The following is a 25,000-nucleotide window of genomic DNA, read 5'->3' as shown; positions in this document are numbered from 1 at the left end:
CAAGATTTTCAAAGTGTAACAGAGTTTATAACATCTGTTATTCCACTTGCTTTAGTGTCAGATTTATGTATTTATTTGTACTTGTGCCCCCAGGGTGCCCTCTCTCAGTTGTACTATATATACTGGATCCGCAACCAGGGTATGAGAGATATGCCCGAGTTTAGCTGAAGAGTACAGCACTGTCTACAAAACCTGTGTATTGATGTCTGTAGTCACACCTCCTAGACTCAGAATGCACTGTCATTTATATATCTGTTGTTGAGATAAGCCCTGGGTGGGTTACTGAAATCTATTAGAGCTAAAATGTCCATATAACAACGCTTTATATTCACTAATGAGAGAGAAAGCTTTGGTGCTGATACCACTTGCTGTCTCTTTCTTGTGTGCTGCGTGAGCTGCTGTAACAAGACAACTAGATTAATTATTATTAATAGGTTAATTAACAAGATTAAATGGCAGCATAAAAAAACAAGCCTCCCTCTCTTCACTCCACACACAGTGTTTTTACTTTTTGAAATTAGGCTGTGCAATCATTACACCAGTACGTCTTGGTATCATCTTGTAAATGCAGATGCTACAGTTTTCCTGCAAGTATGTGTGCATATACACAACCAGTCACAAGTTTGGACAAACCTTCTCATTCAATGTTTTTTTATTTGTTTTAATTATTTGAAAGACTGTAGATTAATACTGAAGACATCAAAACTATGAAAGAACATATATGGAATTATTTGATTAACAAAAAAGTGTTAAACAAAGCAGAATATGTTTTATATTTTAGATTCTGTAAAGTAGCCCCCTTTTTCCTTCATGGCAGCTTTGCACACTCTTGGTATTCTCTCAGTCTGCTTCATGAAGTGGTCTCCTGGAATGGTTTCTAATTAACATGAGCCTTGTCAAGAGTTCATTTGAAGAATGACTTGCCTTCTTAATGTGTTTGAGACCATCAGTTGTGTTGTTCAGTGGTAGGGTTAGTACACAATGCATAGCTCAATTTGACTAATATTGTAATCCATATTATGGCAAAACCATATCATTTCATAGTTTTGATGTCTTCAGTATTAATCTAAAATGTTGAAAATAATTAAAATAAGTAAAAAACATTGAATGAGAAGGTGTACCCAAACTTTTGACTGGTAGTGAATGCTTCCTTGCATATGTACGAGTTAGTCTGCACGGTTAGGACGTTTGCATTGTATATTGATGTATTCATGCAGCTTTATAAATTGCCCACTTCGCAGGTTTGTGAGTTGAATTGGGAGTGGGGGTGAGGAATTACTGAACCCTGAACGTGAGCGTGAGGAACACATGAACTTGTGTGCATACCTCATCAAAGACAAATTCATCCACGTCCACCTCCTCAAAGGTGTCGTCCTCTCCGGTGTCGGAGCATGTGACGGCGGCCAGAGCAGATGCGAGCCTCCTCCTCAGAGTGAAGCCCCTCCAAACAGCCTGGGGGTAAACAGAAGAAATGGTAGAAAACCTTGCATGAATCACAGGGTATAGGTAAATATTGTGTGTTATCCCATCAGGGAGATAAAACATGTTAACCTCTCTTTTAATTGCAGAGCGTTCTGCTGTCTGAACTCTGTGTGACTCCAGGCTGCTCGGAGACAAATGGAGCTCCAGTGTGCCTCTAAATCCTCCAATTCCCAATGGGCTGGGGAGAAGAGGGGGGGCACTCTTCACTTTAAGTTGAGCGGAGCAGGAATCCTACAACTCTTACTACCGCACTTCTTTGGAATCTGATTAATCACTCTGTATCCCTCCAACACACACAAATACACACACGCTATCCCACTACACCAGGACCCCCAACTCCTACCTAACAGAGCCCCAGAGGGTCATCAAACACTTTCTGTGTTGAAAGGGGATTCGAGAGAAGTGTTGAGTAGCATGTTTTTCAGAACAGCAGCCTACACCTACAGTGTATGTAGAGGATTAAGCCAATAAGCCTCCACAGCACGTATGAGGCCTGAAGACGGATGTTGAGCTGTGAGAGTGGACTTGACCAGATATCAAATATGTGAAAGTTGCTCCAACCTTCACATGCTATACTAAAGAATTCCAGTCGTGGCATTAAGGTCCTAAATTGCACATTTTAAAGGTACAGTGTGTGGAAGTAGGAATATGTGAATGCTTCCCTGCTCACCCCCTACGTGAGTGAAGCCACAGTGGCCTTCGAGGACAAGAAGCTTCTGTGACACATGATAAATATTAATCCTACATTGTCAATATTTTTTTTTAAAGTTATCTTTTTTCGGGGGCTTTTGCCCTTTATTAGATAGGAAAGCTGAAGAGAGACAGGAAGCATGGGGAGTAGAGAGTGGGGGAAGACATGCAGGAAATAGTCGCGGCCAGGAGTCGAACCTGCAACCTCTGCGATGAGGACTGTAGCCTCTGTATCTGGGGCACTTAGATCACTAGGCCACCAGCGGCCCTTGTCAATTTTTAACAATCAAAGATGTCTATCAATGCAAACTCTTTAGTGCACAACAACAAATCTCTTCTTGTTTGTCTTTCAGCTTGTGCATTTCACGCAGTCACTCTCTAAATACAATAACATGTACGGTGCTTGTTTGCTGTTCTGTGCTACAGCAGAAATATAGCCGCAACAGACAGCAGCCTCTGTGGAAGCTGACCCACTTGTAGTCATAACCTGGTGGTTATACACAAATTCTAACATACTTGTGAGTATCATACTCCATTTCCATCAAGTCTGTTCTGCTCAATGCTACTAAATACTACACACTGCACCTTTAACAAGCAGTATCTAGTTCATGCTACACTCGGCTGCAAAATTGTACATGTTAAAGGTCCTAAAATTAGTGGGAAGTTAGACAGGTTTGATGCAGATTAGTAGGTTATTTAATAAGTTATTCATAAACCAAAAATACCAAATAGTTGCTGATCTAACATCCATGAATGTATGAATTTTATGTGTTTCCTATTTTGAAATTTGTCATAATTTAAAGCTCCTCTGTGGAACTATGTTTGTGATGACTCTGTGGACAGAGTTATACCTTGTATTTCTTGGCTGATCTTGTCCTTTACATGTGTAAGTTGTATTTTCTTCGGCCTGCTTTCTTTTTTTCTTTATTTTAAAGTTATATTTTTTTACTTTTTGCCATTATTAGATAGGACAACTGAAGAGAGACAGGAAACTTGGGGAGTAGAGAGTGGGGGAAGACATGCAGGAAATGGTCGCAGCCGGGAGTCGAGCCAGTGACCTCTGCAACGAGGACCCTCTGTATGTGGGGCGCTGAGACCGCTAGACCACCAGCGCCCTGGCCTGCTTTCTTTTAAGGGTCCAACAAATCACTCACTGTGAATATGTGCTAAAGACATTTATTTTAAAAAGGGCGTTTTCTTCTGAATGCTGTCAATCGTCTGGTCTGACACCTCCCCCCTGACAGGTGTAACATCAAAAATAACAATATAGAAACTCCCAGGCTCCACAGACAGAGTTTACAAACTCTGCTAGGACCGGACTGTTATTTCAGATCTACAGTATCTGTGTTACTGTACATGGTGAGGTTTTTCAGTCATCACCACAAGCGATTTAACGGTGCCCTTTGAAACAGCACCAAAGAGAGAGGGTTTGGAGGAGGATATTAGATAAGTGGTCCCCGACTCATTGGTCTTTAACTCCTGTTAACAAAGACACAAAAGGGTCACACGTTTTGAACTTATTCAAATAGTTTTACCTGGATGACAGTTGCTGCATAATCTTGGACACTCCTGTTAATTAAGGCAGGTCCTGACTCCTCTGGCTTTCCTCCATCCCCTCCTCCCTTCTCAGCTGTAGAAGGACGCCTGATGTTCCCACATTTCTGCTTGTATTTCCTCCATAGCTGCTGAATCATGACTGCTGCTTTACTGCTCCAAAAAGAACACACACACACACACACACACACACACACACACACACACACACACACACACACACACACACACACACACACACACACACACACACAGAGTAAGGGATTTACATGATGTCATATCACCTTTGTCTTTCAAAAACACAAATTCATTTCTCAGCTGACATCTGGAGAACAGGACTCTGGGGAGTAAGAGCCTGCCAGAACCACCCTTCATATGAAAAAGCTAGCGTCCTCCCAAAGATAGCGCAGTGTTAATGATGAAGCTGTGTGTTAAAATGAATAAGATGTTCAGCATTTGCTGCCGTAAATCACAGAGAGGAGGTTCCAAACATGACAAATGCTCTGCAACAGAAACTGATAAAATGCTGAGCTGCTATAAAAAGAGTGATAGAAAAAAAGGCCTCAGGCCCATAATGTCCACTGCTGTCCTGTGAAAGAATTTGGAGGCCTTCCATTCAAACACAACATCAGCTGATTTTACTGATCTGTGGTCAACAATGAAGGGCTGAATGAATTTGATGCATGCAAGCGTACGGCTTTAACTCAGAACATTTTGTGACTCACTTTTGGAGGTTCAGGTCATGTTGGTTGGACACAGACGCCACTTCAAGATGGAGGGAGGATGTTTTTTCCTTTGTTGCTGAGGTGTTAATGCTGTCAGAGTTAGCTCTGCTCGCTGTTGGCCCTGAAAATGTCCTGTGCTGACTTTCTGCTGCTGATTTCTCCCCTGAAGTCCAGTCGCTGCGTCTAATATTGTCTCTGCTTTGGACAACTGGTGGAACATTCCTAGTACACTTTATTTCTCGTTCCTCAGTACGTTCCTCAGCTTTGGTTCCAGCCACATTAAGAGTTTTCTTGTCAGTTGTTTGCCCTGCAGCCTTTGGTATGTCCGCCACTGAGGTGTCACCATATTCATGGGCAAATCTCTGGTCCACAGCCAGCTGCAGAGCCTCGGCGAAGTGTCTGCAGGAGAGCTTTACAGCATCCAGAGGAGAGGGGGCCTCACTGTGAACATACCCACAGAAAAACACATCATGTGTTAGCTTAACTTAGTAGATAGAAAGGAAACATATTTTGTTTTGTTGGGAAATACAGAGCTGATGAAAGTTAACAGCCCCCTCCTTCCTTTTTTAATTCATACCATGATGCAACAGCACACAAACCCATTTCTTATTGACTTACTTTGCACACCAGTTTATGTAAACCATGCATATGCTACTTAAAAGGAACAGTAGATAGATTTTAGGAGAAATTATGTCTGGATGTGAGCAGGTTTTTTAAGTTAAATTGCAACAGCAACTCAAGGCAACACATGGAAGTAGACATTACCCTTTTGTTCGGTTTGATAAAGTTTAAATTTGTTTTGGGTTTCAGATATACTAGTGTCTTTAAATAACAAAGATGGTACTATTATTAGTTTGAAAACTTTGCACAGGCACATTTGGACTTTGCAGCTCTTTGGACGTAAGGCCCATTCTGATCTGCGGGATATTGCAGCATTTCTCCAGGATCAACTCAGCAAATATGGTATTAGATAGACTTTATTGATCCCTCATAGGGGGGAATTTGTCTGTTCCAGCAGCTTACACCACAGGACAGGAGAATACAACACTGTACTTACATAGTTAAAAAAAAAACAATAATAATAATAATAATAATGATGATAAAAGTGAATATAAAATTAAAATATACCAAATATAACAGATATATACACTATGTACACTTCTACACTTCTATCTTATGAATCGATAGTAAGGTAAGTTATGGCACGGATAAAATTGCACCAGGTTGAAAAACACACTCAGAGTGATTTAAATATGAGAAGTTTAAATATGAGGTGTTTACAGTCAGTTTGTGGGTGTGAATCATAAATAATGACCCAGGAAGACAGAGTGCAAGGTCACAAAGTAGTCTGTGGTGGCCAGTGCTCTCTTCTTTGCTGTGGCGTGCTGGGGTGGAGGTATCAAGACGGGTGAGGCCAGCAAGCTCAACAAGCTGGTAAAGAAGGCCCGCTCTGTGGTTGGCCTAGAACTGGACAGTCTGGAGTCAGTGGCTGAGAGGAGGTTGATGGACAAACTGCGAGCCATCCTGGACAACCCCTCTCACCCTCTCCATGATGAGCTGTGGCTGATGGGGAGCTCGTTCAGTCAGCGCATCATTCCACCACGGTGCAAGACTGAACGCTTCAGGCGCTCCTTTGTGCCCACCGCCATCAGACTGTTGAACAGTAACGGAGGCCACAGACTGCACCATGCTGACCACTGACAAGTGGCCTGTCACTACTGAATCATTTTTTTGAATACTGCCAGTAATTACTTCTATTTAATTTCAATTCCATTTGTAACATTGTATATATCTAAATTGTACTCTAGCTTTATTTATCTATTTTATTTTACTTATTTTTATTTTTTACTTATTTTGTACTTATTTTGTACTTTTTTTTGTACTTATTGAAACTTCTTTCTTGATTGTACTTATGTCTGGGTTGCTGTAACAACTGAATTTCCCCCCTGAGGGATCAATAAAGTAATATCTTATCTTATCTTATCTTATCTTATCTTATCTTATCTTATCTTATCTTATCTTAAAGTAGCAGCCATGTAGTGAAATAAATCCATGCTTCATGGATAGAAGACGATGCATCTGTGAGTGCTATATGCTTCCTTAGGCTTTGGATTAATTTTTAATTGATTTCTGTGGTTTTATAATTGGCACTGATAATTGCATTAGGAAGAGCAGAAACATAATTCAATCCCTACAGAAGTGTGGATCATTTCACCAGTAAAATAAACCAGCCTCAACCAGTTTGAGATGGATTCTGCACCGTCCAGATTCAGTCCCTCTACCCAGACCACCAAAAGCAAAAATAAAAAGTTTTAAAACAGATTTCAACTTCTCCGAAAATTATATTTACAACCCAGAAAGTAAACCAAAGAATATCTATTATTTGACTCACTGGACTTCTTCAAATAAATGTGTAGTTATGTAATGTTATCATTCAAACAAACAAAAAGGAAGCAGCTGTAATTCTAATAACAGTCACATGAGGTGTAGGGTCATCAGGTTTAGTGAATATTGTTATGAAGTAGTGAAGAGGAAGTGTTATTCAGCTTGATTGTTTAAATAGGAAAATTCAATCCATTACTCAGCAACAGAGAACAAGCATGTAACAATGAATGAACGGGTTGTACCAGTTCATCTGAGGTGATCTAAATGAACTGAATGTGTCTCCATGTGTGTCTGCTCTGAGTGTCTTAATACCATATAATGTCTCTTTCATTGAGGGGATAAACTGACTACAAAGCCACCTCATTACAAACTTAATGAATCTATTAGCAACGCTCCACCCCTCCCCTCCCCCTGTCCTAAACCCTGAGGGGGCAGAGACTCCTCAGTACCCAGTCAGTCTTGAGGGCCACTAGCCTTAGGTAGTACAGCTTCTTCTTTACAAAGACCCAGCTCTTCAGTCTCGGCGGGACAAGAGGGAGAGGAGTCAGGAGGTCCAGAGGGATTGTGACCCTGCTGACACCAGTCTCCCATACCTGCTGGTTCACTCCAGGGTCACTATCAATACGTATACCAGGGATAGAGCAGCCGGAATGAGCAGGAAGAAAATCCCTCACACAGTTATAACTGAAAGGGGAATTACTGCAACATGATAACGTGTTTCCCTGTTAGTTTTCCTATTAGCTACTTTTCTATCATATTTTAGCATATTTGGCGACTCTGGTGCTTCCTGTTGCTGTAACTCAACACAGACTAGTTAATGCATATAGCCAAAGCCTGCTGAAACACTGGTGGACAATTGTCTTCAGGCTACAAATGGAAACTAGAACACTTCAGATACCAAAATCTGTATTTTGGTATCAGAAGTAAAGCCTTTTAGAGCCTTTAATCCTGCATTTTCAGGTTAAATTTGTAAATAGAGATTAAGGAGCAAGTGAACGTTGGAAAAAATAATAATACAGAAATGAAGAGAAGAAAAAAGCAAGAATTTAAAAAAACTAATCCAACTTTTTTTTTAAGAATCTTAATTAATCCTGCTTTTTTAAAATCAGAGTAACAAACTAGGACACAGAAATATTTGTTTTACAGTAAATGTTTTAGTTGAAACGAAGCAGCAACTTTTGGCCATGAGAATTGAACCCAATGCAGAAGTGTTAAAAACTGCAGTTCATCGAGTGTCCACTGGAGGCTGGCTCCGGAAGTACCAGAAACCACATACACACAAATTCAAAAAAGCTGATCTTCACAGTAGAAATAAACATGTTTACAGCCTGGTACAATTAACGAGTGTAGTCTGGATAGCTCATTTCTCGATTGGCACACACTGTACGGGTGGGGGAAGATTTTTTTCATAATGTGGCAATTTCGAAGATATTAAGACTACGAGTCATCCAATGAGAGGCACAGCTGACTTGATTGACAGGCTGGAATACTGTAGCTGTTGGCAAGGAGGCTAAAGCCCGCCTCTTTACGTCACACTCGTTTGGCAGCAGTTAGGTTGAGTTCAACATTTGCAATATGGCTCCCGCCGTCAATTGGCTCCAAAACAGCGCCTCAGAAACAGATGGGTGATGTCACGGATACTACATCCATTATTTATACAGTCAATGGTTGAAACCTTGTTTTTTTCTTGAACTGATGTGTTTATATTATGAAAAGGACAAATATTAGCTGCCATGCCACATTCATAAAAAGTGAATATTTTGTATAAAACAGTCATTCTGTTTGAAACAGAGGTCTTAACCTCTAGCCCACACCCAGTAGAGAAATGTTGTGAAACTCCAACCCTTGAAAAAACCCTGCGGTTCCCCACCTTACAGTCAGCATTAGACTGACGTGTGGCACTCTTCTCACCTCCTCTAAACCCCAGTCAGACACAAGGTCAGGCCAGGGGTTAAATAGCTGTGTCGGCCCTTGCAAAGCCACCAGAATGGCTCATTGTCCAGAGGCCAGAGGGGTAGAGGGCACACAGCGAGGGGTGAGGCAAAGGGAGAGCAGCGCAACCCCCAAAGCCATAGGAGTCCTCAGAGTGACCCGCACGAGTAGCCACGGCCACGTTTCATCTTTTGTGCTGTGTAATTTGGAAGGGTCAAGAAGATAAGCAGAAAGCTGACCACTGTTTTAAGTGTTGGTGGTCCGACGTGCACGGAGAGTGTCAATGTGTGCGGAGGCCGATGACATCGAAGGAGTTGTGAAAATAGATGGACGTTGTCTTTAGGCTCACTACGCCCTATGTGTCAGACATAACAAGAGGAGAGCTCGCATTCCTGACTCCATGTCTCTCTTACAGGCGAATCAGCAAAAGATAAAAGGTGTAAAGAAAACTCTTATGTGGTTTAACAGTCGGTTTGATTTTAATCTAACAAGCGCTGGTTTGCTGTTTTATTCAATTCCCTTTAAAGTGTGTTTTTATCCTTTTTTGGGATCCTTTATCACGTGCATGTGTCACTACCTTATTTTTTAACTATTAACAGAGCATATAATGATGCTTTTCAAACTTTTTGTTGATTTAAAATTTAAAACAAATCCTCCTTTTTTTATTATTTGGTTTTAAATTGATTGTAATTTGACACATATATGAGTGACTATCTGCGTGTGCAAAATGGAGTGAGAAAAGTATATTTGAGATACATTAAATGGTGCAGTATTTACCCTTTTATCTCTAAAGACAACCAAAAAACAAACCTGAAAGAATGAATCTCTTCTATCCTTTCTATCTGCTGCTTCCAAGACGCCTGAAAAATCAATCCTCTAATGTTACAGAGACAGATGATGTAAGTGTGTTTTCAAACTGAGCGGAAAATTGGCAGCACAAAAAGTTGATCTATGCTGTCAGTATCAAAGAAAACTATCATGATGAAAACTATCTGAGTTAACAATGAGCACTCCCAATCATATTTTGTTCCCCTTGATGGATCCATAACAGAAATAGAAAAGATCAACATTACGTTTTTTGGGTCAGACTTCTATCCAGTTAATTATTCTGACCATGTGGAGGACCAAAGCACACTGACAGCACTTCTACACAAACAGTCCGTCACTTGTCTCTTACCTGAGCTCCCTGCTGTGCTGCTGCTGCACATCATGAGTCTGCTGAAGCTGAGCCTGACAGAGCGCGAGGAAGCTGCCTGAGGCCAGGCTGAGCTGCTGAACAGCAGGGGGCGATAGAAAGGAGTCTGTCTCCTGGTCATCAATGGACCTCAGACCAGGTAGTGCTTTCTGGAGAGTGGATCTGAGAAGGAGAGGATACATATCAGATAACATTTAGACCACAATTTAAAATTGTAGTTTCTATAATATCAACAGAATTTCTTTAAGAACAAGTGGATTAATGAGATTTTAAAAATAAGGAAGAGGATTAGGGCCACCAGAGAAATTTTAAAAATTGAATTTGTCAAGAAAGAAAACTCAAAAATTCTCAGAAAAAACACAGAAATTTCAAGAAAAAAATCTAAATTTTGAGAAGGATTTCTCACAGATTTATATCTTTAAAAAATTGAAATTTGTATGTTTTTTCTAGAAAATGTACAACTTTATAATCTGGGAAATTTTTTGTTTTTTCTTGTAAATTTACGGCTTTCTAAACTCGAAAATTTGAGTTTGTTTTCTCAAAGTTTTACGACTTTATATTCTCGACATTTTAAGTTTTCTTTCTTGAAAATTCAATTTTTTTTATTTCTCTGGTGGCCCTTATCCTCTTCCGTAGATAAACACACAAGACCAGTGTGTTAAATACAATATCAAATCATGATATTGGCTATTTTTGCAAACTTTTCCCCTAAGAAATACAACTCACTTCCTATTTTACATTCTCCTAAGACCTTCTCAGTCTTTTTAGGTTATTTAAATTTCTATACTGTTGCTGCCATTATCCCATATAGTATCCCTTTAATTTAAACATGCCACTGTAGTGCACACACACCCCTGGGTAAGTCCTAAATTTTATATTCAGAGACAAAGAAGCCCTTGTAGACGGACATGAACACAAATCAAAATAGGAGAAATTTCAGAGGAAGGAAAGGAGAAAGGTTCTACAAGAAGGAGAATCATTTACTGTAAGTGGCCAGCAACGGCCATTAAATTCAGTTAGAATTAAATGTTTATGTTCCGGGTCGGAAGCAGGTGACCCGGAACTACTCGTGAATTTAAATACACGGCGGCGTCTCAACACAGCCAGCTGATCAGAGGATGATCACAGCTGAGCAGCATCCAAAGGGTTCTCCAGGCATGTGAAATGTTTTGCACCCTCGGTAGGCAGCGCGAGGCATGTCTGTTTTATATGAAAGTTTGAGTCTATTTTTATATGGAAAATGTTATTGTGTGAGGAATTTATTAGTGATATTATGAATTGAAATGTTCTTTGTTTGTTTGCTTTTAATTTCACGTTGCATACAGAAGATAAGAATAAAGACATTGCACCTGTCGAACTTTACGCTGCATTATTTTGCCAAGGGCTGTGACATTGAGTAAACAAAAACCTGCATCTAAAGCTGTTTTTATCAGTGTTTTCAGAAAGTTCCACTTCCTGTCGAGCTCAAGAGAGAACAGCCTCTCTAACCATCCAGTATCAGAGGTAATGTGAATGCTACCACAGAGTGTAGAGTTTGTCATCTGGATGAAAACACTCATCTATTTATGAGGATTTGGTGAGTCTGATGTATTTTATTATCTTCTATAATTGATGCAAGCTAACTTTATATCATCTTCTGACACAGTAGTTCCATTAATGCTCTAATAAATGGTGAGAGTAAGGCTGAACAGACATTCAATCTACATGGGATCCTCGAGTGGCTGTGAGTTTTGGGGGAGAGGTAAACGCTGCCTGAGGCTAAGGATGTCCAAGCAGAGGAATCCCAACTATCTGCCAGAGAAACAGACTCAGAGCGTCCACCAGCGGAGGCCAAATGTGGTCTGTGTTCAGTGGGAAAATGTGGAGCTGGAAACTCTACGGGACGCTGGGGAACAGCCACAATAAAATCTGTAAAAATGCAAGCCTTCAGGCAAGAAAGATACATTTTTAAAACGATTTGAGGAACTGTGTTTCTTTTTTAAATTGAGTCTCAGAGCACCATATGCTCTTAAAAGCTGTCTGCTGTGTCACCAGAGGGGGATAAAACATGCATTAAAGGGAATTTCTCCAGCTCATAATGTGCTCTTTCTAAATGTTGGAGTTTTTCTTATTTCATACCGAATCGCTTCACATTAACGTCCCATAATGCTCTGCTTAGACTCTTTGATATTTAAGGGTTGATCTTGCTGGATTATTCAAAACATATTCCTTATTTAGAAGTCTGTGTACCAGAAACTCTTCAACGGTGAAACAAACACACTGTGTAATCATGGTGCATTAGGCGGTCCTTTGTGATTCAGGTACAGATTGTGACCTCGTTTTTTTTTTTAACTCATGCAGGAATTCAAACCGTATAAAGTGCTCATATAGCGTTTGGATGCCATGCATGGTTCTCCAGACTCTCCTGCCACCCTGAAACAAAGCCATGGCCGCAAAGGACGGGGTCTGTGTATTCTCAGAGGGTTTTTGATGTGGCCCACTTGGTCTCTCCGACACAGATCGGGATTAGATTCCAACCCTTCGGGCATGTTGTCTGGCTGACTGGTTGTCTTCAAATGAAGCTCCAAACCCAAATAGGACTTTTCCATCGTTGCATGAGCTCATTGAGGTGGGGAACCTAATTCAATTCAGGATTAGACGCCACTTTGACACACTTGGGAGAAGAGGACTGGGCTGCATGTACTTAATAATTAGATGCCATCAGTTGTGGATGTTTGCAGTAGATGACTTTCATTAAATAGTTGGAGACGCTGGCTGTTTTCGAAACCGCCTACTATACTAGCAGTACGTACTGATTTTGCCCAAATTCAGAATGTAGTATGTGAACAAGAGCAAAATCTGCATTATGCCAAAACTTCCAAGATGTCGTACAGATACAGGGACATTTCTCAGTATGCATCAGACCAGTCTCCCTCACGTACTGTTTCCCACAATGCACAGTGCTCGTTCTGCTTCTTCTTTCACTTCTTTTTTAATTGGGGGAACTCCGTTTTTAGGTGCAGTGACATCATGTGATTTGTATGTACAATTTAAACGAGATGTAAAACTAGAAAAATATTTGTTATTTGAAAACCAGAAGTATAGACAGGCTATTTGTAATTTTAGAACGAATAACACCAGGATCCCTAAGGTCACGGGAAGGTATAAAGGCCTGGATAGAAAACTGAGGATTTGTAATTTCTGTAATGATGATCGTGTGGGGGATGAGTACCATATTTTGTTTGAATGCAGGAACAAAAGCATTCTGAATAATAGAGAGAGGTTCATACCCAGGTATTATTTTCAACGTCCCTCTGTGTTTAAATTCATTCTGCTTTTGCAATCAGATAAGCCAAAACTTATCTGTAAATTAGGAGTTTTTCTGAAGAATGTCCTTCCTTTGTTTAAGTAAGATCTGTTGTACTTCAAACATGCCGTGTGCCATCATTATATTGTTTTGTTATTTGTAATTTATGTTCTGTGGATCCATACCATGTGATCATGGTCTGAGCATTAAATTAAATGAATGAATGAATGAATGAATGAAAATTATTAAATTACATATAAACTACTTCTTAAAGCTGCTCTTGGTAGTCATGATATAACCATCAGTTCAGAGAGAGATTTCGAATGTCAACACTACCCCTCCCCACCAGATTGCCTCTCACTCACCTTCCACTCCCCTCTCTGCTCCCCAAACCCCACCCACAAAAGATCGTTGTCCCCATAGTCATATAAAGAGTAGACGCCGCATCGACCGCTACTACCTATTGCCGCTGACGAGCCGTGGGGCCGCCATCTTGCTCCGGTCACCCGCTCCACTCAGTGTAATGTGTTTGGCAGGCGCAATTAAGTGTCAGCACATTCAATCAATCATAACTCGCAGAACACTAAACTGATTTTCATGCGGTTTTTATTTTCTGCAAACGTCATACATGTAGGTATGATACTGGACACATGGTTCGGCGGATTTAAAAATTCATAGTGGGCTTAACAGTAATAGAATATTCTGATATGTGATATATGTGATGTATGATAGGTATTTTGCCACACAGTGCTCTGGCATCTTGAAGTCTCTGCTGCTTCAGCTTACGTTTACAGGTAGGATCATGGGTAGGATGACCGGACCAAGATGGCGGCCGTATTTCTTGCGCCCCAGCAGCCAATGCGGCGTCTACTCTTTATATGTCTATGGTTGTGCCCGTTTTATGAGGAAGTAGTGGCTTCCCAGGTAATCAGGGCGACGTAGTGGAGCCTTCACTCGACCAATCAGGACAGAAGGTCAGGGAGTAGCTCTGATTGGTCCGTGATAACGGGTTTGAGGGGAATAATAACATTGCTTGATACAAAGGGATTGGAAAATGCAGAGATATCGCCATAATCTCAAATTAATTCACTTACAGATGAGAACCAATAGGTATTATGACTTTTTCTCCAAACCCGGCAGAAAAAAAGTAACTTTTTTTACACCATTCCTACCAACAGCAGCTTTAACTTTTTATAAGTTGATGCTAAAGAAGCAGTTTCTCTATCAGCTTGGACGTTGTTTACTTCTGCTCTCTGAAACAGGAAATCCAGCAACGTCTGGCTCAGCGTACTGCAAAACAGATCCAACAGAATGGTCATACTACAAACTGAATTCAGAGACAGTATGCAGTAGTTACTGCATCCTAGGTAGTATGTAGCAGGCCGTTTTGAAAACAGCCTCTGTGTTTTGCTGTTGTTATCACAAACTCTGCACTTTGAACAGTTTTCATGTTTTTTTAGGCATAGACTATTTTACAGGGAGGTAAACTATATATTAACACAGACTGGTCAACAGTAACCATATATCTGAATCATAATTTCTCACAGAAAGAACCACAATTTAGATGCTATTAATCTCTTTCTCTCCTTGCAGCCATTACTATGTTGTCTACTTTGACTTGAACCTGAATCTTTCCCTAATTGATATAAATGTCTCTCCTCCTTTCTGAGGGGGAAACACTGTTCTGGCCTCACATTCCTCTATCCTCCTTCTCCCAACCCCGAATGAGCACAAGTCCGTATTTCATTTAGTGAAGACTTCCTCCAAAACACATGCTCTGAAAGTGGCTCTGATTCATCAGGGTTTGGAGTTTTTTCTCCTTTGGATCAGGGGAGCTGCCTACGGGGAGTGTAATTCTCAGCGCTTGCCTTTTGGTGCTTTAATTTAGCCGGTGTTATCACTGGCTCAGGATGAAAGGGCCAGGGCATGAGGGTGGAAACACAGAGGGTTAATTCCACTGTTGGCACTAGGAGGTTAAGTAAAGTTCAATGAAACATAAAGGTAATGTTTCAGCTAAGGTTTAAGACAGGTCTATGAGTAAGCCATGTTTTTAAGGACTGGGAATTAACCAGTAGAGGGAATCTACAAAAAAAGAAATAAGGCATTCGAACTGTTAGTCTGTAGTTCAAAAGACAGAAATGTTCCATGTGTCTATTTGATGTTAAACTCTTTTCACTCAATATTTAGATCATTTCAGGGAAAACATTTCCAAAAGTCCAAAATATGACGGAACAAACCTTCAACACAAAAGGGAAGATGGGGTTATCTAAACAACCGATAAAAGATTTTCTTCAAACTAAACACTTACTGGAATTTTGGATGGGTGAGCGAAGTATAGCTTTTCATATTTTGCCATTTCTTACAGGGCGTGATCGCTCCGAGGAGCCAAACAATTTAAGCAAACGGGTAACAGCTGACATCATTGCTCATGACAGGCCAACAGAGGCATGAAAATTGTAAGTGGTCATTGCATATTTTTCATATAAACTCACTGCAACTGTCGTAACATCGGTCGAATATTTGGGCATGATAAGTGAAAGAGCAAATTGAACTGAAAGGATAATTGATTTTTCTGTTGTATCAATATTTGAGGGAATTACGAGCACTTAGTGGAAAGTGCGTACACACGGGTGTCGGTGGCACGTCGCGGTAATGTAATAGCGGACGTGGATCACAGTGCTAATCCTGGGAAGTGGACAGGAAGGCCCCGAGTTCTGCTGGAATGTTTAGACTACCTCAGCCAATAGACCGAATTTGTGATAGAGCGATGGAGGCTTTTCTCCGGTATGCTCCTTTGAACATCCGTCACAGTGAGAGAGTGATATTTCAGAGCGAAGGAAGTCAAAACTTAAACTTGTGTCCAAAGAATTTCCAGCAAGAACAACGGAAATTTCTTATTCCACTATCTTGATTGAAGCTGGCACAGGAGAGAGAGAGGAGCGAGTGTGAAAGTTGGAGTGGAAGAGAAAGCTTAAAGTTTTCCTGAACCGATCTACAAGCAGAGAAAACAACACTTCAGCTCCTGGCAAACCGCACCCCATCCATCGCCCTTACCTCCAGCCGCTCTCCTGCTGAAGAGGATTCCCTGTGAGGTGGAGCTCTCGCAGGAATTGACACCCCTCCAGATTCTCACTCACATTCTGGAGCTCTGAGGGAGAAAAGCAACGTTACCTTGTCAATGTTTGCTTTTCACTCTACTCCTCATTTTTACCATCTAGCTCTGCAAAGATCAACTGGAGGAAATACACAGAATGAGCCCTACATGCTTATGAACTCACTGGATGCACATTATTTCTACTGCTGAGTCGTTGCTGTACTTGGACAGCTGCCATGGAGCCAATATGCATTTGGATGTCTCATATAGAATAGATGACATCATACGTGTTTAAGCATGTTTATCTACACCTATTGTACCTTTTTTATTAAGTCAGATCTGTGGCTGAGTAAAGCAGGGAGAAGCAGGGACAGGGAGAAGGCCTTGGAGCATACAGACTGAAGTAGAAGTGTCTAAAATTGAAATTGTCTTAGCAGCAATAATAATCCTTCAAGGCGTGCTTCACACAAGGCAGCTCATTCAAACAGGGAATAAAGTTAGCAAAAACAAATCTCTCTACATGACCTGCCTAGTAGCAGTTAGTTCACTTTTATGATGAGGACATAGGATTTAATAGCTTGTAAAATCAAGACAATCTGATACCTGACAAGCAGTTGAATCGAAGATCAAGATTTGCAAGGGACACGGCATCAGACATGGAGGGCAGCTGGGTAATTCTACAAAAACAGAGAACATTTTTAATTTATTTCACATCTTTAAACATCATTCAAAAATCTAAATTCTGTTAACACTTATCAGAGTGAGGCAGTTATTATGTAGAGCTGCATATGTACCGGTTTTGAGCCACAGAGAGATGCTGCAGGAGAGGAACCCAGCAGTCAGCGAGGCCCTGCAGGGAGGAGATGCTGTTGTCGTCGAGATGCAGCTCTCGGAGGAGCACCTGGTTGTTCAGACTGGGGGGCTGAAGGACAAACAGGGCGAAGGTGTCAGTTAACGCTGGTCACACTCCAGGGTTAGACTAACTTTACACTGCTGCTGCTGGTCCGACAACGCCGAAACTGACCTCATCCGTCACTGTCAGCTGTTTCAGTCCTGCTGTGTTTATAGTCAGAAGTGTCAGACACAAGTTTTCCTCTGCTGCTATTCAAAGATGTGTTAGAAAATAATTTAAATAATACATCTAAATGCTTTTGTTTGTGTTGACTCCTTTTTTGCATGTACTGTCCTTCATTTTAATGACTTATCCTTGTTAAGTAATCACAGGCCAGTTACTTCCCAACAGGGGAGAGATCAGTTTCAGTGACTTGAAATCTTCTCCAACTAGAGGAGCATTCTGATGAACTACATTTGCCCTCTGTAAATAAAATGTCCCTAATAATAATATGACTGTCAGTTATAAGGTCTTGTCTATTATGCATGTTAAATGTCTTACTCTCTTCACTTTCAAATCATTCAAGAGTGCACTTCATGCATTCAGTTTAATGTTTTTAAGACATTCAGGTACAAGTTTTTCCAACTTGTGAATTTGCAAGTAACTGCCCCCAAACAGAATCAGTATTCTCTTAGTTTAATTCATACTGAAAAAAATGTATACGGATGCGCAAAACCCAGTGTTACATAGCTAAATGTAACGGTCCAAATACATGATTCTCTTGAACTTACAGAAAATGTGATGTGTGATGTTGTTTTATTTGTAAGCAGTGATCAGTAGGAGTCTGTGACATTATGATGCAGAGTCAGAGAGCATTGCCTGTTTACATCAGAATAATCTGTTAAATTCAGATGTCTTCAAGAGGACAATATAAGATGTTCATTTACATAAATGAACTCACATATTATCTTAAAGTCTTTATTGGACTTTTATTGCTGGAGACTCATACAGGATTTTTTTTTTACATATTGACATGCATACACTATGGTGTTTTTTTTTTATTATTATTATTTTCAACATTGTAGATTAATACTGAAGACATCAAAGCTATGAAATAATCTAGTTTTACCATAATCTGGATTACAACAGTACTCAAATAGGGCTATCCATTGTGTGCTAACCCTACCTCTGAACAACACAACTGATGGTCTCAAACACATTAAGAAGGCAAGTCATTCTACAAATGAACTCTTGACAAGGCTCATGTTAATTAGAAACCATTCCAGGAGACCACTTCATGAAGCAGACTGAGAGAATACCAAGAGTGTGCAAAGCTGTCATGAAGGAAAAAGGGGGCTACTTTACAGAATCTAAAATATAAAACATATTCTACTTTGTTTAACACTTTTTTGCTCATTAAATAATTCCATATATGTTCTTTCATATTTATGATGCCTTCGGTATTAATCTACAGTGTTTCAAATAATTAAAATAAATACAAACCCTTGAATGAGAAGGTGTTTCCAAACTTTAGACTGGTAGTGTACGTACGTAAATGTAAAAAAAAAATGGAGGTGATTACAAGATTTAAAAAGAACTGCTGTGCATTATATTTGTTTCCCCGTCTTGCGGAGAAGATTATAAAAAATACATATGCCAACAACAAATCATTCCTCTTTTTGTTTTCTGCATAATACTAGATGCATATTTTCAATCAACGTTAGGTTCAATTTAGCTTATTTTGAATGGGGAATCCCAACATTCCTACATGCAAATTATTTAAATGCCATCAAGAGCAAAGAGAGTGATGTTCCCTTTTTAAGAGTGAAGCCTCTCACTCCCCTCAGACATCTGAATTAATAGCTATAAGTAGATAGTGATTACGGTAATCATCTGTTTTACCTCGGTAAGGCTGTTGCCTCTCAGGTCCAATGTGTTGAGCAGAGCGCTGTTCTCCACACCCTCCACCCTGACCAGGTGGTTGTGTGAGCAGTTCAGGTGGAGCAGAGTGTAAACGTCCTTTAGTCCTTTGGTGCTGATCAGCTGGTTGTGATCCAGAGACAACTTCTGCAGTCTCTTCATGGACTCCAGACCGGCTATCGAGGAGGCATAGAAGCAGAAAATAAAGGAGGTCCAAAGAAAACATTGTGAGATTTGAATTTGAAATGAGAAACTTCAAAATGTTAGGTCTTAAAGTGTGTCACCAAAAGTCTTCCAGGAACTAAATGAACATGTCAATGTGTTTAACCTCTTAACCCACCGATATCTTTTTATGACTTTAGCCTCGGGGCTGACTTCAGCACATAAATCACTTTGAAAGCTTATTGCAGTGAAGCGGATACGGTCCAGGGCTGAAAAGAGGAAGGATGCTGCCCTCTTGAGGATATTTGTAGACTATAGCCAGGAGTTCATGCTTTAGTTTCACATAGTTGCTTCGTGACCCCAGATGTGGCACACAATCATTTTCTGTTTATGTTTTATTACACAGGTTATTACATTTACAGCACTCACCGATGCGCGTTATGGAGTTGTGTGAGAGCTCCAGAACTTCCACATTTTCAGCTCCAGTTAATCCGTGGATGGACGTCAGTTTGTTGTGGCCCAGTTTAAGAACTCGTAGACTCATCAGATTTTCACAGTCTATAAATGAGATTTTGTTTTCCTGTAAACAAAATAATAAGATCAACAAATACATCTTCCAGTGATAGTAATAAAGGCTCTCTAGTCATCTTAACATTTTATCTTTGGTGTTATCTTTAATTATTTGTCCTTATACCATTGTTTTAAGTTGTGTCTCCTTCATTCCTTATGTCTCCCTGTTTTTCTTAAATCAATGTGTACTTTTATATTTGTGTACTCTCTAACCCTTGTTTGTGACAGGCGCTATACCAATAGATTTCAGTGTTATATTACAATCCATTATTTCACTATTTGTTATGCATCAAAGAAAATCCAAAGGTTGGTGGTGGAGTCAGCCTTCTCTAAATCAGAATGTGGTTCAATCCTAGCTCCTGTGTGCCCTTCAAAGTGTACTAGGGTAAGACACTTCACCCTAAACTGCTCCTCATAGCATAGCCAGCAATGGATGCACGTGAACAGGATTAGTTAACACTGATTAGTACTTAACATAGCATTCCCCAGCATCAGTGTGCATGTGTAGTGTGAATTGGTAAGTGAGATGCATTGTATAAGCGCTTTAAAAGGTCACACGACTAGAAAAGTTCTATATAAGGACACTTCATTTAGTCAATTTTCTGATAAAGATCTTAAAAACTCGATGACTCTTGAGGAAAGGAGGATTAAGAGGTAGAATTCATCATGTATGAATTTGGTATCCACCTGTAAATCGATGTAGCACAGCTGTGACAACTGGTTGACGCCTTCCAGAGATCTGAGGCCGCAGCGTCTGAGAGTGAGGGACTGAAGCTGAGCACACTGAGAAAGAGTGGACAAGCTGCAGCCAGGCAAGTCCTCAAGGGTCACTGTTGTCACCTGCAAGAAAAGCATTTATTTTAAAGGTGTGAGGTGAAACATGGCCGGTGGACTAATATCAAATATGGCAAATCAGGAAGGAGTAAGTGCCAGCATTTGCAACCCTTTTTAATGTAGCTGGATGGATTCACAAGTTAAATACGCAAAGAAATAATGCTTTCCTAACTTCCAACATTCAGCATAGTTGTCTTCATTGCAAAGGCATTCATTTTGTTACAGTATCCCCAAATCTGCATGCTATAAGACAATAATCATTAACCCACACTACACTTTAGTATTTTACTTTAAGATGAGGGTTACATGCGTCTGTAATAGTTCTTAGAGAGTTCTGGTACTGGAGTTTTGGCACTTCAGGCCTAATCTCCTGAACTTCTATGTCAGTGTTTAAAGAAAGTCCTTATTCAAAAAGTGTCTTATTGTTGTGTTTGAGTCGATTTGTACTACCTCTTTCAGGGATTTCCATCCTGTGGACTGAAGCAGAAAGTCTGAGCAGAGAGGTGTCAGACTGCCGGCCTCGACAGCCCTCCTTGTCCCTCTTCCTCCCCGATGAGATGCTTTCTGCTTCCTTCTGTTCTGAAGGGACAGTTTGGACCAGGGGACGCACTCCTTCATCCAGGACAGCCTCTTCTGTTCTGTGTGCTCTGGCAGGTACGCGGGTAAAGAATCAGACACAGAGGACGGCCTTTCTTCCTGGTTCTCACAGTCCACGGTGTTATATGTGGAGGTCTGAGTTGAGGTCTTGTCTGGGTCATGTCGTGGTGAGGAGGTGATTACAGACTTCATGTTAGGAGGACCAGGACTTGAAGAAGTCCAGATGGAGCCTTCTGTTACATCTTCATATTCACTTTTCATACGTTTCATTTGGAGCTCACTTTCTCCTACTTTTTTTACCTCATCCTCCACTCCCTGCACCATTCTCTTATTAATCTCCTTCTTTTCTGCAGGTCTCATTCCCTCTCCTCTATCTGTACTAGCCTGTATGTCCTTTTCTATCTTTTTCCTCCCAACCTGCTTTTCCTCTGCCTCTACATTTTCTCTCTCCCTCTCTTCTAGCTTTCCTCCCTCCTCTTCCTTTTTCCTCTCTTTATCTTTTGTTTTGCTCTCACTCTCCACCTCTCTCTTGTCCCCATCATACCCTTTAAACCCCTCCTTATCTTCCGTGAGCCTTTTTCCATCTTCTGATTTTTTGTAATCCTCTTGATCCCGGTGCCTCGCTGTGCCTTCTCCTTCATTTGCTCTGCTTGCATCATCGTTTCCCCTCCCCTTATCCTCTCTGATGGTCCTCTGTTCTTCTTTCCTTTTCTCTTCTCTGTCTTTTCTCTCCTCCTCTCTCTGTTTCTGATCACCCACTTTAACTTCTTCCTTTTGATTTCCATTTTCTCCTGTATTCCACTTCCCTGTATCTTTATTCATCTTTCCCTGAATGGAAGTTTTTCTCCCCATCTCCTCTTTCATCTTCAGGATCATTTCATCCTCACTTTTTTTCTCCTCTGTTTCACTCGTCTTCCCGGCCTCTTCAACATTTTCTCTTTCATTCCTCTCCTCTTTCCTTATCCTCTCTACCTCCTCTCTCTTTTGCCGCTCTCTTCTCTCTTCATTCTCCTTCATTTTCCTCCTTCCTTCCTCTGATCTTAACTTTTCTTCTTCAGTTTTGTTCCTGTCTTCCTCTTCTTTCATCATTTCTTGCTCCTTTTTTCTCCTTTCTCTCTCCATCCTTCTGACCTCTTCTATCTTTTTCCTCTCTTCATCTCTTGTCCCCACCTCCTCCTCCTTGAACTTTTTCTCTTCCTCTTTCCTTTTCCTCTCTTCTTCCTTCTTCATCATTCTCATTTCATCATCAAGCTTCTTCTTTTCCAAATCCAGCAGTCTTTTATCTTCTCTCATCCTCTTTTCATCTTCCATCTTTTTCCTCTCTTCCTCTTCTTTAAGTTTAATTTCTTGTATTTTTCTCTCTTCGTCTTTCTTCCTTCTTTCCACCTCCTCTTTTTTCATTCTCTCCTTCTCCCTTTTCCTCTTGTCCTCCTCATCCTTCAGTCTCTTCTGCTCTTCTTCCACCCTCCTCCTCGCCTCCTCCTCGAACTTCTTCTCTTCCTCTTTCTTTTTCCTCTCTTCTTTCTTCTTCATCATTCTAGTTTCATCCTCGCGCTTCTTTTTTTCCAAATCCAGCAGTCTTTTCTCTTCTCTCATCCTCTTTTCCTCCCTCTCCATCCTTCTCTTTTCCTCTTCCACCCTTTTCCTCTCTTCCTCTTCTTTGAGTTTCATTTCTTGTATATTTCTCTCTTCATCTTTCTTCCTTCTTTCCACCTCCTCCATTCTTTTCCTCTCTGTCTCCTTTTTCATTCTGTCCTCCTCCCTTTTCCTCTTGTCTTCCTCATCCTTCAGTCGCTTCTGCTCTTCTTCCATCCTCCTCCTCTCCTCCTCCACTCGTCTCTGCAGGCTGCTGATTACTTCCTAATGGGTAAGAAAAGCAGTTATTAAAACGAAGCAAGGTTTACCGTTACAGCAGAAATAATCAATTGCAAGTTTTAAAGAATCCACATATGACAATAGAAATAAATAGAAATAAAGATTCTTATTATCATAGTATTAATCAGATGTTTGCATTGTAGCCGTGAATCCCTTAATGTTGTGCACGTAAAGATGAAGAATGTTTCATTCTTTTGTTGGACTCTGGAAAAGAAGAAATCTTTTGTAGCCATGATACATTCTACAAGAGGATCCAGGCCGCCCACCTGCTGAAGCAGCAGCTCCTGATCCAGTTTTTCCTGAGCTTTCTTCTCCATCAGCTCCAGTTCCCTCTGACGGAGCTGCAAACACAGAGCAAGAGTACAAATGAAAGAAAGCAACAGCTGTCACGGTTAATGCTTTACAAACTCTGGATGTTCTCTTTCATTATTTAGATTTTTCATCTCACAGAAAACACGTCTCACTGGCTGACAACTTGCTTTCGAGGAACGTATCCTTCCAAGGAACCTATCATGTTATCTGTACATAATTCCAGAGGAGACATTTGTTCTAAACAAAGGAACACAACATCCCTGTTCAGTGTGAGCAGGTCAGAGTTTAGCCAGGAGGCAATTTATCTCTCTATGATAAACTTGTTCTTTTGGATGTCCTCTCATTCTGCAGCATTCTATTTCTTAGAAAGAAGGATTTCTTGAAAAGACAAGAAATAAGTGTTCTTTTAAGAGAACTTGAGCCTCAAGCTGTCTGTTTCCAGAGTCTAAATATACACAATAAGGGACATTTGATGCAGACAGTTCAAGTTGACCTTTGCAGAGAGACTAAATCAGTCAAATCAGAGGACATAACATTTTTGTTCACTGGAAATTCTTATTAAGATATGTAACCATAAGCTATCCTGTTGAGTAACAGAGGTCCAGAGTGAGTCACCTTTTCTGCCTCCATTATGCTCTTCAGCTCCTTCTGAAAATCATCTTCTATTTGTCTCCTGTGCTCCTCTTCTTTAACCTCCTCATGGCGAAGTTTCTCTCGCTCTGCCTCGTACCCACTGCTCCTCAGGTTCTCCTCCTCATCCAGAGAGATCTCAAGGAGTCTCACTCCAGACACATACTGCTTCTCACTCTCCTCAGATTCATCTGTTCCAGCTTCACATGTGACGAGAACAAAAATGAGAAAGACTTATTTTTCAGTTCAGACAGTAGGATGTTAAATACAGTGGCTGGGCCTTTGTAGGTTAAATTGTGACTCTATTAAGCATGTCTACAGACAATTTAATCTAAGGCCTATACTTGTAACATTTATATCTGAGTCTGCTTTCTGTTCTACAGGGAGGGGATTTTGTCATCAGTAATAAGTGGACCACACATCAGTCATGAAGGGCAACAAAGAAAATGGGACAACAGTGACCTCTTGTGGACAACAACTCTATCACTAAAGAAGAGTCATAAAGCTTCCACTGAAAAAGAACACAGTTTAAAGTATGCCTGAGTGGAAAAACCCCACATCTGTTTTACTTGTCATGCTTTATTTGTTTTCTTTGGGTCTCAAAATAAGAGTTGTTGCTCAATGCTCAATATTCAGTGGCATCATTTCCTTACTTTACAAAAGTTAATAGGTGCACTTGTTTTCGGCTGTTTGGTTAAAAGAAAACTACTCAGCCATGTTCACCTCATTTTCTTCCACATGTACTGTACCTTCATTGTTGGGACACACTGACACACTGTGAGTGAGAAGGTCCTCTGGGTCAGTGGGTGCATGAAGGAGGCGGTTGTCAGTGGAGGTGTTGTTCTCAGTGGTTACTGGGTCACAAACAACCTGTTTCATGAGAAAAGTGATTTAGAGAAGTTTCTCTTACCTTGAGGAACAGCTG

General features: G+C 40.6%; 1 protein-coding gene and 1 long non-coding RNA gene across 2 annotated transcripts in view; one reads left to right on the top strand and one right to left on the bottom strand.

Moving 5' to 3' along the window:
• The window catches only part of lrriq1 (leucine-rich repeats and IQ motif containing 1), a 44,537-nt gene that overhangs the window by 17,413 nt on the left and 2,124 nt on the right, over window positions 1-25,000 (bottom strand). Inside the window, exons 4-17 of the mRNA XM_034686488.1 lie at window positions 24,825-24,945; window positions 24,061-24,275; window positions 23,400-23,474; window positions 21,112-23,118; window positions 20,515-20,667; window positions 19,687-19,837; window positions 19,078-19,271; window positions 17,138-17,265; window positions 16,947-17,020; window positions 16,304-16,397; window positions 9,946-10,125; window positions 4,452-4,892; window positions 3,708-3,879; window positions 1,327-1,452 (exon numbers count right to left, since the gene is read on the bottom strand). Of these exons, the coding sequence (XP_034542379.1) occupies window positions 1,327-1,452; window positions 3,708-3,879; window positions 4,452-4,892; window positions 9,946-10,125; window positions 16,304-16,397; window positions 16,947-17,020; window positions 17,138-17,265; window positions 19,078-19,271; window positions 19,687-19,837; window positions 20,515-20,667; window positions 21,112-23,118; window positions 23,400-23,474; window positions 24,061-24,275; window positions 24,825-24,945 (4,131 nt within the window). The remainder of the gene's footprint in view (window positions 1-1,326; window positions 1,453-3,707; window positions 3,880-4,451; window positions 4,893-9,945; window positions 10,126-16,303; window positions 16,398-16,946; window positions 17,021-17,137; window positions 17,266-19,077; window positions 19,272-19,686; window positions 19,838-20,514; window positions 20,668-21,111; window positions 23,119-23,399; window positions 23,475-24,060; window positions 24,276-24,824; window positions 24,946-25,000) is intronic.
• Window positions 15,616-24,869, top strand: LOC117814914. The gene is made up of 3 exons (XR_004631667.1): window positions 15,616-15,705; window positions 21,121-21,315; window positions 24,459-24,869. It is a non-coding gene; the product is annotated as an uncharacterized LOC117814914 (long non-coding RNA).

The sequence above is a fragment of the Notolabrus celidotus genome, chromosome 6 (genome assembly GCF_009762535.1).
Source record: "Notolabrus celidotus isolate fNotCel1 chromosome 6, fNotCel1.pri, whole genome shotgun sequence".
NCBI lineage: Eukaryota > Metazoa > Chordata > Actinopteri > Labriformes > Labridae > Notolabrus > Notolabrus celidotus.
The sequence above is the reverse complement of the archived record's forward strand: the minus strand, read 5'-3'. Positions and strand labels throughout refer to the sequence as shown.